The following is a 14,644-nucleotide window of genomic DNA, read 5'->3' as shown; positions in this document are numbered from 1 at the left end:
GTTAAAATGTATTGAAGTGTAGAAACATAGTTTAAATAAGAAAAAGTGATTTATTTAACTGTATAAATGAATCATGTACAGTGTAAGTGCAAGCCCTCCACATCGCCACACTCTGGAACGCCGAGGGATTTTGAGAGGGGACATGGATGGATAAGGTTGAATGATAGATAGATTTCTCTTCCATTACTCTTTTCTATGCAAGACAAGTGCTAGATTTGCTGTACCAAAAATAATTAATATTTACGAAAACCTTAAAGTAATTACCGTTGTAATTACAGTGAGGCATTCAAGCCTACATACAGATACAGTATTTAACATTAATTACAATATTTAATAAATGTTAAAACTTGAACAGTGTATAAAATTCCAAGCATTTACCAATTGATTCATCCATTTTGTATTTCTCAACCTCAGAGGTTCTTTTCAATGTTTGCAGAAACTCGTGCGCGTCCGCTGGTATCGCCACAGCGTCCATTGCTAGCATCGGGTTTCCCCTCCCAGCATGCCCAGCAGCTTAACTACAACCAGCAGCAGCAATATCCTCAACCACCGCCACAGAGACACAAGGGGACGCTGGCGCCAGGCCAAAAGGTGCGAGTCGGAGGGCACTCGGTAAAGATAGAGAGGTATCTATCAGAAGGAGGGTATGCCCATGTATATCTGAGCACATCAGAGACGCCCATATATCCGCCCAACAAGAACCGAGAGAAGAAGGGGAGATGGGGAGAGAGAGGATACACACAACATTGCCTGAAGAGGATAGCATTCCAGGACGATGCTGTATGGGTCGACGTTAAGAAGGAGATTGAGGTCATGGTCAGTGTCTCATGTTCTTGGCCGTAGGGTTGACATGTCGCATGGCAGAAATCGCTACCTTCAAACTCTCATCTTACTCAGTACCTAGCTTCAGAGCACACGAGACTGCCAAATGGCCATCATGAAGTTTTTATACTCATGGAGTTTTGTGCTGGTACGCTTTATTAGGATTCAAGAACCTCGACTGATTGTCTACAGGAGGTGGTATCATCGACCTTTTGAACAGGCGGTTAAGGGATAGGTTAAAGGAAATCGAAATATTAAACATCTTTACAGATGTCTGTGAGGTATGATTGCTTGGTGCTATTCACACTCATCGCTCAGTTAATCGAATATAGGCGGTCGCTGCTATGCATTCTCTCAAACAACCTCTCTTACACAGAGACCTCAAGGTACGCCTGTTGTACTCACAAGGTAGAGAGGTTCATAATGCCAATGCATTGTAGATTGAAAATGTACTCTCTCAACCGCTGAACGTCCCATCTAACCCTCAACGGCCCATGCCTCTCATCTTCAAACTCTGTGACTTTGGTTCCACAACCTTTCCTGCTGATCGCCCACCACAGTCAAAGATCGAAGCCGACGCGCTTGCAATGGATTTAAATCGTCATACAACATTGCAATATAGAAGCCCGGAGATGGTTGAGCCGATGCTGGGATTACCTGTTGGTTTGCCAAGTGGTAAGGTCTCCCACTCATTGTAATCACGTCGTTATATGCTGATAACTTGTAGATGTATGGGCTTTAGGCTGTTTGCTGTATAAATTGTGTTATTACACTACTCCATTTGAGGAGCACGGCCCGTTAGCAATTGTAAATGCCAAATATACTTTTCCCCCTGTTCCTCGCTACTCTCCTCGGCTGCAGCATCTCATAGGTGGGCCATTGTGCACAAGTTGGCAGACCACTAATGACAAATTTAGCATCAATGCTCATTGAACAGCCTGTGAGACGACCGACGGTTTTTGAAGTGTTGAAAGTCGCGCATGAGATGAGCGGTACCAAACCAGAGATTGGCCATGTAAGCACCGCTTGAATTCAGCCATCTTCTTAGCTCACCGAAGATAGCCTATTCCTCCAAAAGTACTCACAAGAACTACTACTAAGCGTTCTCTGCCAAATGAGACCCCGTCGAAAACAGATGCCAATCTTTTAGACTTCACCGACTCTCCATCAAACATTAATAAGACACCCGCTATAAAGCCATTAATTGCTCCAAGTTTGCAACCTCAAAGAAGAGGACGGCCTACACGAGGAGAATTACAGAGTAGTCCTCGACAACAAATCAGATCATCACAACCTCATACGTTGAATCAGGGTTGGCAACAACAAGCTGCTTCATCTAAAACACAGGTATCTTTGGCAGCCTCAACACCGCTAGATGTCAAGTCAACAATGAGCAGACATCAAGTCGATGGTAATGAAAGTGATGAAAAATCACCGCGGATGGCACCATCCGCTTCCAAATCCCTTTCTCTTGATGCTTTTGGCATACCTACTTCTTCAACCTCTCCTCGGTCGATGACGATAGGGTTTGAAGATTCCTTTGGAGTTTCCAGTTTCAAGTCATCCTCACCTATGCGAATGAGTCAATCAAGCTCTGGTCCTTATGACAGTAACTCATCAAAACGGCTCATTGGCATTGGTAACTCTCTTGGTTCCTCTGATTTGTCGCGTGCGGCATCCATAACCTCTCGTGCTTATACCAAATCTGCGACTGAACCAATGTCAAGGGGAACCACTCGCTCAATACAGTCGGCAGGACTGAAGCAGCCCATATCTACTGTTCCGTCACATTCTGCTAAATCCTCGTCTATTCCGGAGGGTGATACATCATTTGAGGCTCGTTTTCCTTCAATTGAGAGACTGAATCGCGACGGCGCTTTAAGTCCATCAAAGAAAACAACATTCCCTATAGTATATTCTTCTTCCTCTAACACACCACCCAATGCTGCCATCAGTTTTGCTTCACCCCAAGACCGTCCAGTTATAAGTAGCCGTCCCTCGCTCTTGAGTAATCTAACTGGGGGCAACCTCAAGTCTCCAATCAAAGACGTGCATAAACAAGGTTTTAATGAAATGGCTCAGGCAAGATCAACTCAGGTGACGGGTACAGCCTTCAGAAACGACGTATCTTCTTTTATGTCCAATACTCAGGCTACAAAGCAACAGCAGGAGCTTGATTACCTTGATAATGTGGAGAAGGTACAGCATAGTCAAATGATTAACGAGAAGGAAAAGCAACGTAGTCCGATCAAGAAGAAAACACTCGAAAATCTGATGGACAAAGATGATAGCGCAGGACTTCAAGTGCCCATCTTACCTGCTCGTTCAAGCTCACCGGCGTCTATTGCGAGCATTTCTTCTGAAACCTCGAGAATGAGTAGGAATGAGCTTCCAAGAATTGACTGGGCCAAGACCGACTCCAACATTATGTCTGATAAGTGGTCGTCATTGCAGGATTTGAAAAGGGATGTTGGGCTCAATGAGCCGTTGTGGAGGGGAGGAGAGAATGCGTCAGTAGAAAGAAAGAAAATGAGGTCTTCAGATCCAGAAGTAGACTCAAGTGATGATGAAGGCCCTGAAGATCCTGGAAGTGTGGTTCGTCTTCCTTCTACTCAAGTGCAGTCTTTGTTTCCAAAGAAGGGTTCATCACCGGTTTTGCCTACAAAAGCATCAAGCTCCTCTACTTCCGGCGCTGCAGAACTCATTGGAAGGCCTGCGTCGCAGCGGATCCCTTCTTCTGATAGGATCCGTCCACAGTCAATGTTCTTACCGACTGCTTCTTCATGTGGTCCTCGTGACATTATCCTCTCTCCCTCATTACCCAGCGAGCCATCTCTGGTTGCAACTTCCTCCAGCAACTCGCCTCCTGCTCCCATCAACTCTCCTCCTGCAGCCAGCCGAGTGCGCAGCAGGACGGGCTCCATTAATGGTATTGTGAATAGATATGAATCTTTGGCTTTGAATAATAAGCCTTCCAAGGATAGCGAACGGTCGAAGAGGCCAGATTTCCAAAACAATTCTAATTCATCAATGGTTACAAATACCATTGAGAGAAAACCTTCAGTGGCATATAAACCTTTAGCATTACGAAAATCGTTGCTAGACACTGAGAAGCCTGTTCAAAGCGCTACCTTACCTCAACACCCGGCTGTTGAAACAACTCAACCTAAGCCGGTAAAATCTGTCAATGTTCAAGGGTCCAGCAGAGTTGATGGCTATGCACGGCCAGAAATAATTGAAAGACCAAATGTCAAGCTCGAGCCTACAACCTATAACTCTTTTGATGGAGACAACGACATTGAAGCCAAAAGTAAGAACAGTGAACACCAGTTAAGCCCAAAGAGCATCAGCTCTTCACCGGAGAAACAGCAGCCTGTCAATCTTTTAATTCAGCGGTGGAATACGGGACAGGTAAATAATTCACTGGCGAATGCGCCTAAACCCAAGAGAGGAAACTACATCTAGAATCTTCGGTGCATCATCTGTGTAATATCACCTTAAAATGGGCAGATGAACACCTGGTAGGAGTGGTATTGTAAAATGTATACAGACTATGGTCTCGCTCTCATTGGATGTAACAATTTCTTTTTCGATGCAAGAAAGGCATAGCATGGTATGGTGGGCGAAACTGATATAACTCTTAGACTGACCAGTCATGTACGTCAACTTCCTCCTTTTCGATTTTTGCCTGGTCTGCTTCCCACTCCTGTACCCCTCTGCCATCAGCGAACATTTCCCAATCTCTTTCTTCCCATCCTCCAGGTGCGACTACATGCACATCACTTTTATAGTTCTTCCAACGCCATTTTTCGCATGACTGGGACCACATCCAGAACAAAGGTCCATAATCCTTTCCTTTCGCTCCTGCTTTGTCCCTAGCGGGAGCTTTGACATCATTTCCTGACATGCCTTGCAATGTGGCATCTTTTGCCAATTCGAGAGCTTTCATTGCAAGATCAATATCGTTCTTTTTGATTGGACCGTTGGGGTTAAGAGCTTTGACCAGAGCTCTACCGTCCCTCTCGTCGAAGACGGGCTGATCCTTGCCCTTTGCGATATCATCAGCCTGTGGTTTAGGACCAGGTACAAGTTCAGCATCTGCTTCATGTTTCGCATCTCGATCGGCTGCTTTATTCTTGTCATCTTTATCGTCTGCAGCTATTGGCTTGTTGACCGGGACAGCAATGATAGCTTTATCTGAGGAGTTATCAGGCGTAGGGGGGCCAGCGATGGATTTGCCGTTGCGTACTTGGACGTTGCTCGGGGGCGTGCCTGGCGTCTCGTCTGTCTCGTCATCCTTCCCTTCCTTCATTCCCACTACCACTTTCTTCTTATCCTTGTCCTTCTCTTCTTTTGCATGACGTTCTCTTCTCTCGCGCTCCTTTCTTTCTCTGTAATCCTTCTCTTTCTTCTTACGTTCTTCGGCCAATTGAGCCTTAACCATCTGGCCAAAGACACGGTCGTTAGCGTGGGTGATGAGTGCTTCAAAGCCTTTGTTGAGATATTCTTCTGGTTTCCAGGTGATGAAGAAGTCGAGACGGAGGAGGAAATAACCGTGAGCTAAGAGAAGGTTAGCTGAACCAGGTTTGTAAAAGACCCGAGAAGGGGGTCTCTGTGAAGAAGAGTCAGGATGAACTCTAACGGAGGGAAGAGATACGTACTTCAGTATTGTAGGCACATTGAATGCCAACAGTAGCCAAAGTATCTTCGACGCCTTGTCTGGTCCACATAACTTCCGGTACCTCTTTAGCTTGATGCTGCCCTTTCACGAGAGATTCTGCATCCTTTCTGCTTTCTTCAGACGTCGCAGATTTCTCGGGACGCTTGATATCCTCGAGATGTTTTTGGGCAGCAGCAGAGCTCCAGTCATATCTGTCCCAGAAATCTTCCACAGGAAGCTAAATTGTCTCAGCCTCCTCATCACCAGTATGGGCCTAGACTCACTTCATTATTAGGAGCTTCTGTCAATTCATTCCATAAATCCAACAGTAATCCTTCACTCGTTTCTGGGACTTTCCTTCTAGTAGCCCGCTTTCGTTCTTTCTCAATCTCTCTCTCCAGCTCCTTTTCCCATTCGCCAGTCAGCCTCTTCAACGCTTCCCTCTCTGTCCTTTCTTTCCATTGTGGAGCGAGCCACCCGTCTTTGGTGATATCGACAAGAGCTCCCTCGTTACCTACAGCCTTGGCGTACTTGTGGTAGGCGCCTCGAGGATCCGTGTCTACCGGAGGGTAGACAACACCAGGAGGAAGGTCAATCCGAGTTAGAACGCACCTGTGAGGAGCAGGCGGTAAAAGGATAAGGGGTTCAAGCTCAATCTCGGACTCATCCTTTTCATCTTGATCTGACTTTTCGTTGGCTTTTGCCGTATCTGTGTTGTCCTTGGCACCTTGCCCTGTCACCTGCTTACCACCCTTTTGATTGTCACTATCATCTTTTCCGGATTTCTCTGCTGCCTTGGGTTTTTCTTCTTTGACATCTTCAACTACTGCATTGACTGCGGGTGTCGGAGGTTTAGGTAAATCGGATTTAGGTGAAGTTGGAGTAGGAGGAGCTTCAACCTCTTTTCCCTTCGGCTTTTCCTTATCGATGGAAACGTTTTGCTTGCCTTTCTCTGGCACTTCTTTTGCCTTGTCGTCTTTTTTATCTTTAGCTTCAGCATCAGCTTTGGCCTTTCTCTCCTTGTCCTTATCAGAAACGCGAGGCCTTGGAGGTGGAGCTGGATGGATAGCGAGGGCAAGAGGAGGAGGAGGTAACGCAGGGTGAAGCGACATTGTAGAATGCTGCGGCTTTTACATCAAACATGAGTTAAATTCAAAAAGCGAGCCATCTTTGCAAGACCTACTTACAACACGAGGCTGAACTCTTCGGCTTTCCTGACACCAATATGAAAGATTTCGAGAGCGAAATTCTTGATGTCGCGATACTTCCAAAGTGAATTACTGAAAGATGTCACAAATGATCAAAATAAGACTCTTTCTCAATCTAATCAATCAGTCGTGCAAAGAAAAGGTCGCTCCATCTCCGTCAAGCTGCATTGTACATTGTCCGATGAAAAGAGGGAAACGTGAGGCAACAAAGGATCATCTAGTTCCACTTTTGGTGTGAGTATGAGGGACCAGATGTAAAAGGGGAAGGGGTTTTCACTGATAGACAAAGGATCAGCTGGTTAGTATGCGATGAAAGAGTGACTCGACGTGTATGGAGTACTTCAGGGCATGAGATGTGGCACTACTTGGAGTGCTGTTAAAAGGATCGCAGCAGTGAGACTAGAAGTGGCAAGAACAAAAGATGTCTTGAGTTAAGAGATCGACACGTACCATCGCAAGGTGATGGGACGCGACGCGACCTCATTTGGCGATTTTGTACATTCCTTGAGCGCTTAATGGTCAGTAAGCTACAGTTGGGCATCAGAGACGGCATAGATGTGAAGAACAAAATCGGCAAGTGAAGTGACAAAGTAAAGTCAAATACAGAATGAAAAGACAAAAAGTAATATTTGCTATAGCCAAAATGCGTGTCGCGTACTAACATCCCGGCGGCGAGCTCCGACAAAAACAGCCTGTCTAAAATTAGGCGCGCAGTATACCAGTCGACATTCTGTAATGTCTTTCCGCCGGCATATCAAAAAGAAAGGTATCTTGATGTTAATACTCGGAAAAAGCCGGAGAGGGATAACTTCAAACGCTTGTCACGTTGCAGGCAGCCCTCAGTATACACGGGGCAGGGCCAGCCGGTGCATTTCTAGGACGGTGCACGCATTAAAAAAAAGCAAAAAGTAAATAAAAAAAACATAAGAGAAAGAAGAAAGGAAAAAGAAAAATCAATATTCAGCCCAACGTTATTATTAGTAAGTCTTGAGGCGGAGCTCGCCGACCCGTCCAATGCAACGTGTAGAGATGCGAGCGCCGATCCCTCCGCCCAGCAGAATGAAAGGGCCCAGACCTGGCCATAGAAGGATGCAGTAATGGGAACGGAATGAGACTAATCGGGTAGGTAATGATTTACCGGGATTATTTTTTGCAGTCTAACAAAAACGACACCCAACGAATACTTGTCGATCCATTACTTAGTGCGGTTCGACGTCCTTTCGCACCGTGGCCCCGCCCCCATACCCCGATTGTCGGCTCGTTGTCTCCCGTTTCTCTGTGCGAGTTACCGCCGGCTAGTCATCTGACACGCCACTCGTCGTTTCTACATTTTATAATCTATCTCTTTTCATTTCTTTTCATCATCTCCAACTTGTTCACCAATCCGCCTACCGCCATGGCGCGTCGTGGCTTTCTATAGGAGTCAAGGATTGTAACAATAATCGAGTAGGAACGCTGATGATAGTCGCTCTGCCCTCTCCCTCTCCCTCCGGCACGTCCGCACGTTCCTCCCGACACGTCCCACTTCTCAGCCTCGCGCCACCGGCGCTCGCGCTTGGAGACGAGCTGGCAGTGGGTGAGCCGGGCGAGGAAAACAATGTCGGCGAGATATGGAACGGTGGGTGTCACGCCATGTCAAGATAGCGCTGACGTAAACAGTCATCACCCGCGCCGCCGACCTTGTCAAGGATGGAGAGCGACTGGAAAATCTTGCGTGGAGGTTAGTGGTGATTGCTTAGGAAGAGGAAGGCTGACGCAGTGGACCAGACATTGGGGTCAACCTCGGCGTATTGCTCACCGCCGCCTCTCGACATCATCGCAAGGCTCTGCCTCGAGTGCTTCCATTCAAACGCCCACCGAGTCGTCGTACTTTTGTCGATCAGAGCGTCGAACATTTGGTGGCGCTTTGTCCTTGTTGGTGGAGAAAACCGAGGGCTCTTTCAGAGATTGGGTGGAAGATGCAAAGAAGACGCTGCCTTTTACTGTACTACCCATCTTGTCTGTCCCCGATACTCCCATGACAAGTCACGTAGAGATACGTTTGGTTGAGCCGACCCCCGTCCCTAGTCGCTCTGGGAGTCTGGGCGGCAGTATGAACATGTCTGCTGTACATGACCGAGTTATTCCTCCCGCGCTAAAGGAAGAAAGCGAAGAAGAAAAGCGTCAAGAGTCGCTGGAAAACGCGAAAAAAGCTGGAATTTATCCTACTCCAATAGAGGCTAAAAAGGCTAGAACGGGATCTCCAAAGAGGAGTAAATTTTTTGTCCAATCAAGTCTCAGCAAAGGGAGCGCGTCCGATTCGCCTGAGCCGTCGCCCGCGACTGGCAAATCTGCCACCTCAATGATAGCGCCGACACTGGCAAAGCCGCTGCTCAAAGGGCAAAATCCCAACGATACCTTGCCTGGAACTGCAACCAGGCAGCGTCGCCATATATCGCTGGCCACGATGAGAGGCAAATTCCAGTCTGAAAAGCGAAAAGCAGCTGAACAGGTAGCTAAGAAGCAAGAGAAGAATGCTGAAGACGAGGAAAGTGGTTGGGAAGACGAGGAGGAGGTCGAGGGCGAAGAGGCTGGAGACGATGAAGGGGTTAGTAGCAATGAAGACGATTGGAGTGATGCGGATGACAATGGCATTACTGATTTGGACCAGCTTCAAAGTTCAGTCATTGAAAGCGAGAATAATCGTTGTCGTACTTTTAAAGATCCAAGTCATCGTCGTTCACGTTCTCGATCGCGGCCGGGCCGTTCAGGTGACTTGACTTCTTTTCAGCTCGGTCGTAGAAAATCTACACAAGGGGAAAAATCCGTGCCAGATCCAAATATGATACGTGACACGCCCCCTCCTCCCGCGCCAACTCCTCTGAATAAGATGTCAAAGAAGGAAAGGCAAGCAGCTGTTAATGAATGGGCTCAGATAGAAGCCAGGCTTGAGGCTCAGGCAAAGAGGAAGATGTTTGCGAAACAAGAAATCTTTGGTTCAAAGCCAGCGTTTGGTCTGTTGGCTTCAGCTCTCCAAAGAGGTGCGAGCATGGTCAACTTGGTGAGCAGTTTGGCATCTAGCATAATCAACATGCTGACATCAAGTTTAGCCTTTGGCATCACAGACGACTGAAAATCCATTTAGATCCTCACCCACACATGTCCAATTGACATCTTTAGCGCAATCCCCCAACCCAGGGCCCTCATTGCTTCGAAGTAAATCTGCGGCTGCCATGCCTGTGCAGACCGGAGTCAGTGTTACAATTCCTATAGGCAACATCTCCAAATGCGATGGAAGCAATGATCAAGAAAGTCAACATAGCTCTAAAATTGAGAACAAGTTAGGATTGTCAAAAGATGAGAGTGATTTATCTGCAAATTATCTTAACACCGCTCAAACCCGACCAAAAATCGCAAAGCTTGACCTCGAACAACAGACGAGGGATAAGGTTGCTCAAATTGATGTTGAAAAGGCCGCATCACCTGCTCAGCAAACAGTTAGATCGCAGATTCAAGCTTTACCTATGGGCCCGAGGTTGAATGAATTTGGAGTTGTGGAGCCCATGACGCCAACAACACGAAGGAGAAACATCATCATGGCCGAAATGTCTGAGTCGCTGAGAAGAAGTGAGATTCTCATACCGTGGCCTGATAAGTTAACTAACAACACGCAGATGTCGTGCTTGAAAGGGAAAAGTCATCTGGGGGTTTGACAAGAATACTCTCCATTGGTTCTTCTCGGAATCGTCCTCCTCCCGCCATGTGCCCCTCTCACCGTTCTGCCGTCAACTTGACTCAACATACTCATAGAGAGCCACTTGAGCGAACTATGTCTCATCCATCTCGCTCTGCATCTGCTGTGTCCACTTACTCTCGGCCGCATGCGAGCGGAACGGCTTTAGAGCGTCGACGACCGGCGCCCAACATTTTAAGCGGAGGTAGCATCTTACGTCCACTGACGTGCGTAGGCTCAGCCGAGGAACATTCTATCAGTCGGACTCAATCTACAGGCACGCTAGCTATCGGGCAAGATGGTAAGAGTATGATATCGCAAATGCAAGCACCAGCCATGGTAAGACACACAACAGACGGAGAGGGTATACAGAGAGAAAGAGAGAAGCGAGATTGGAAGAAATCTAATCTGATGGACACGAGTTATAGAATTCACGGATGGTGAAGCAGATGAGTTAAACTTGTCAGAGCTCTGTACGGGGGAAGGAAAATATCATCGGTCGTCATCAACAAGCCACCAACCTCATTAATTCACAACATTTTTAGCACGCCACATTTGCATTTCCAAAAAAGACGGTTTCTCACTTGGTACCCTCTGCAATGAACTATGGAAGGTTACATTGATTGAATGGAGCCTTGCCATATCTCTTTCGGTAGTCTATTGATCTTAGTCCCAACAATGGACAGCTTTGTTTTTTCATTCAACTTGTGTATACTGGGAATATATCTCATTTACTGGCTTGTCAGGGATTTGTTGTTTTTTTTTCTTAAAAAGACATGCACTATGTATAATTCATACCTTCGTTCACAAAGTCTATCTACTAGTTTTGTAGAACAGCGGAGAATCTATAGTCTTCAGGATATAGATATGTGATTTTGCAGAAGATATTGGTTTCGTCGTATAATGGTTAGTACATGAGATTCTGATTTGACATTCATGAATTTCTCATAATCTGGGTTCGATCCCCAGCGAGACCTATGTATATATATTATTATTTTTTGCGGAATTTGACTTGGATTTTTATTCAAATCTAGCCTTATAATTTTGTTTTCTCTTCCTGTTGCGGTAAAGATTTTTGTGTATGCGCAAACTGATCGTATACAATGTGCCGCCATGAAACAATGCCTGGCTAGCATGCATTGAGACAAAGTCAGATGATGAGGTGACTATGAGAGGTATCTACACAAAAGAATGGGATATACGTAATAAGAGTGAGAGATAGTGGGCATGAGTGGTGGATTGAGTGGGCTTAAAATCGACGATAAGCTACGTTGTACTATGTTAATCTTTGAACACACATTGAGAAAAGACATTGAGCTTACGATGAGACATAGACCCTGGTGACTGACCTCTTCTTTGGTGCATCTGCATCAATTGTCTAGCATCAGGATGATGCTGCATCTGAGTTTGCTGTGCTTGCTGTAGTCCACTGAATGTCATGGATGATGTAAAAGTCGCGTCATCATGTATAGAGTGCGTTGCAGAATCAGGAGAAAACAAGGATCGCTGTTGTGGAAGGTGTTGAGAATATAGTTGGGGGTTGGTGCTGTATTGAAGAACCGCTAAAAGGGCTACATCGTAAGTTAGCGTTAACTTCAAGCTGGCTAAGAAGGAGTCTTAAAAGGGAAAGATGGAAGGAAGTAGGCACATACAGTTGTCCAAGTCCCCTCGATCCCCTGGTCCATTTTGCATATATTGCCTCCGTATGATAGCCTGTCCCATACTTCCATTTCTATCATAACCTTGCAATCCACTAACCGCTCCTTGTCTCGGCATTGCAGGCGACGCCGAATATCCACCTACCGCCACAGAGCCGGAATCGTTACCTGTCCATCCATTGCCAATTTCGTTTCCTACTGCAGAAGAAGTAGAGTCAAATCCTCCGCCGAATTGATTGCCCAATTGTGCAACTGTCGAAGAGGATGGAACATTCATTTCTGACATGCCGCCGGAGTGAGAAGGAAGAGGATCCTGGCGATACCATCCTTGTTCTATACCTTTCCGAGGCAGTCCAAGTGGGCTTGCAGCACGGTCATTGTTTTGATGATTGGAACGAGCAAAATTGAATCTAGACTCTGTCCGTTGAGCATTATGGTCTTCTTCCTGCCGCAATGACTCTCCTTCTCCTGGTTGTCTATCCGATACAGCTGGCGAGCCTTCATCCGTTTCAAATGGCCTAAAGAACCCCGAATAGTGATCTACTACAGGCGTAATTGGTTCAACAAATAGTTCAGGGACTTCCGGTGCATGCACACCCAACTCAGCCAAGCCCTCTAGAGTTTTGTTGAACGGACTCGGCTCATATCCCTCTGCTAAAACTTGATGCCGTTGTAATTCTCCATCTCCCAGATCAAGAACGAATGCAAAATTCTTGTCATGTTGAGGAAAAGCAAAAATGACGGGCTCGGGATAGGGAGAATGAATGGGGATGGGTTCAGATGAAAGGGGTAGCGGTGGGGTCTCCTGGGTCAAACGAGCAGGAGTTTGAGGGGCAGGCGAATCAGACGAGGGACCAACATCCGAACCAGGAGAACGTTCGTTTACAGAATCTTCTATTAAATCAGAGGCAATTGCAGAAGCGGGCACTGGCATCGGCGCTGATAAGGAGGCAGTACCAGCACCAGAAGCAGATGATGAGTGGGGCGTAGCTTCCGAAGAGACTAGCATGGAGGAAGCTGTAGGTTGGACATCCGATAGAGTTGGATTTTTTCGTTTTGGCGAGGTTTGGCTGCTGCTTAGTGTCGCACTTTGATTTGAATCCGTGCTCTTCGCTCTGGCCATTACGGATGACTTTTTCTCCTTTTTCTCCTTGTAGATGATAGGGATAGTTGGTGAAGGGGTAGGAAGAGGAAATGCGGCGCTGTTATGAGTCAAAGGGAAAAGGCCATTCATTTTGGCAGCACGGGGTAAAACACTTGTACGACCGGGAAACTTTGTCCCAATGCCTTTGCCCCAACTCGCAGCACTGGGTAACCCTGTCGCAGACATTGGAGGCTGGCCGTCTTCACCTGAAGGTTTTGGCCAAGCGACTTTTGAAGAGGGTGATGGTGAAATCGGTTGAGGTTGAATGGAAGCATGTAATCTCTGTCGAGCATCATATTCCAATGGCTTGGTGAAACTACACTTTGCGTAAATACTTCATCGCCATTGCAGTTGGGAGATACTTGCGCTATTTCCATGTCTTCTTTAGTGAAGCAATCACTCTCGCCTCCCCATTCATGCAAGCAGTGACAGTTGGCATTATCACATTTGGATCCCTTCAAAAAGGCCTCGCAATATCTCGCTGTTCCATATGTCACCTTTAAAGTAGCCCCAAGCGGTCCTTGAGGCGCGGGTATTCCATCGAGAGAGCTGATACATCTTGCAGCATCTTCTCGACGAACATAAACGATATAAATGCCAGCGGGACTGTCGTCCGACTCCACAATCGTTTCGCCCACGGATGGCTTAGGATCCGCAAAGTAAAGCTTGGAAATCTTGCCATACTGACCAAAGTAGTCATTGGAACGAAGGATGGAAATAGCCTATCGATGTTAATGGTCACTTGAGCAGATACAGAATAGAACTCACTTCATCTCCTGGGCTCGGCAACTTCATTCCGACTACATAGGCCGTGTTTTTCATGACAATTCGTACTCCTAAATAATGTCGACGACCCATGCCTGTCAATTGTTTGATTACTTTTGCCTTCTTCGCCTTTTTCTCTTTTGCCTTTTTCACTCTATATAATCGTTAGCATACATGTCTGTATATCCACCATCAACGCACTCCTCCCAGTCAACAGGTTCAAAAACTACTGCTTTTGTGTCGTATGGTCGTCGACAACCGGGACATCGAGAGTCTGTAGACAATAATTTGTTGTAACAAAACTGGCAAATCTGTAGACCACATTGGCAAGGTTTAAAATTGAGATCTGAGAGATCCAGTGGCTCTGCACAGAGCAGGCAGTCGGGGTCATCCTTGATATCTCTATCAGCCACATCATTCCTACCTAATGTACTCACATCATCGTCACTCCAATATATATCCTGGAGACTCTTTAAAATGTCTCTTGTGACTCTCCCCGAGGGCGGCTGGACGTATCGTGAGCTGAGTGAGGGCAAGGGCTGCTGTCCAGTGGTCGGATTTGGTGGAAGAGGATGCAAAAGCGGAAGAGGCATCGCGTATTGGAATTTCAAGTTTACTTTGTCGCATGAAAATGAAAAGTGACATTGAAAGAGGTGAGTGGCCACTCTTTATCAG

General features: G+C 46.5%; 4 protein-coding genes across 4 annotated transcripts; 2 read left to right on the top strand and 2 right to left on the bottom strand.

Annotated features, from left to right (window-relative positions):
- Positions 1–426: 426 nt before the first annotated feature.
- On the top strand, positions 427–4,287 carry L203_101944 (uncharacterized protein; the record flags this gene model as incomplete). Its single annotated transcript, XM_066211375.1, has 8 exons — positions 427–816; positions 865–970; positions 1,015–1,103; positions 1,155–1,208; positions 1,263–1,497; positions 1,550–1,693; positions 1,740–1,837; positions 1,885–4,287. The coding sequence occupies 8 exons, from the start codon at positions 427–429 to the stop codon at positions 4,285–4,287; spliced, it is 3,519 nt and encodes a 1,172-aa protein (XP_066067472.1).
- Positions 4,288–4,462: 175 nt separating this feature from the next.
- Positions 4,463–6,594, bottom strand: L203_101943 (uncharacterized protein; the record flags this gene model as incomplete). The annotated part of the gene is made up of 3 exons (XM_066211374.1): positions 4,463–5,434; positions 5,484–5,720; positions 5,767–6,594. The coding sequence occupies 3 exons, from the start codon at positions 6,592–6,594 to the stop codon at positions 4,463–4,465; spliced, it is 2,037 nt and encodes a 678-aa protein (XP_066067471.1).
- Positions 6,595–8,148: 1,554 nt separating this feature from the next.
- Positions 8,149–10,846, top strand: L203_101942 (uncharacterized protein; the record flags this gene model as incomplete). The annotated part of the gene is made up of 5 exons (XM_066211373.1): positions 8,149–8,266; positions 8,350–8,410; positions 8,458–9,730; positions 9,780–10,296; positions 10,344–10,846. 5 exons carry the CDS (start codon positions 8,149–8,151, stop codon positions 10,844–10,846), a joined length of 2,472 nt encoding a protein of 823 aa, XP_066067470.1.
- Positions 10,847–11,651: 805 nt separating this feature from the next.
- On the bottom strand, positions 11,652–14,562 carry L203_101941 (uncharacterized protein; the record flags this gene model as incomplete). Its single annotated transcript, XM_066211372.1, has 7 exons — positions 11,652–11,668; positions 11,725–11,973; positions 12,055–13,520; positions 13,571–13,926; positions 13,973–14,123; positions 14,171–14,361; positions 14,407–14,562. 7 exons carry the CDS (start codon positions 14,560–14,562, stop codon positions 11,652–11,654), a joined length of 2,586 nt encoding a protein of 861 aa, XP_066067469.1.
- Positions 14,563–14,644: the final 82 nt, after the last annotated feature.

This window comes from Cryptococcus depauperatus, chromosome 2 (assembly GCF_001720195.1).
Source record: "Cryptococcus depauperatus CBS 7841 chromosome 2, complete sequence".
Taxonomy (NCBI): Eukaryota; Fungi; Basidiomycota; class Tremellomycetes; order Tremellales; family Cryptococcaceae; genus Cryptococcus; species Cryptococcus depauperatus.
Note: the sequence above shows the minus strand (reverse complement) of the source record. Positions and strands in the feature narration are given on the sequence as shown.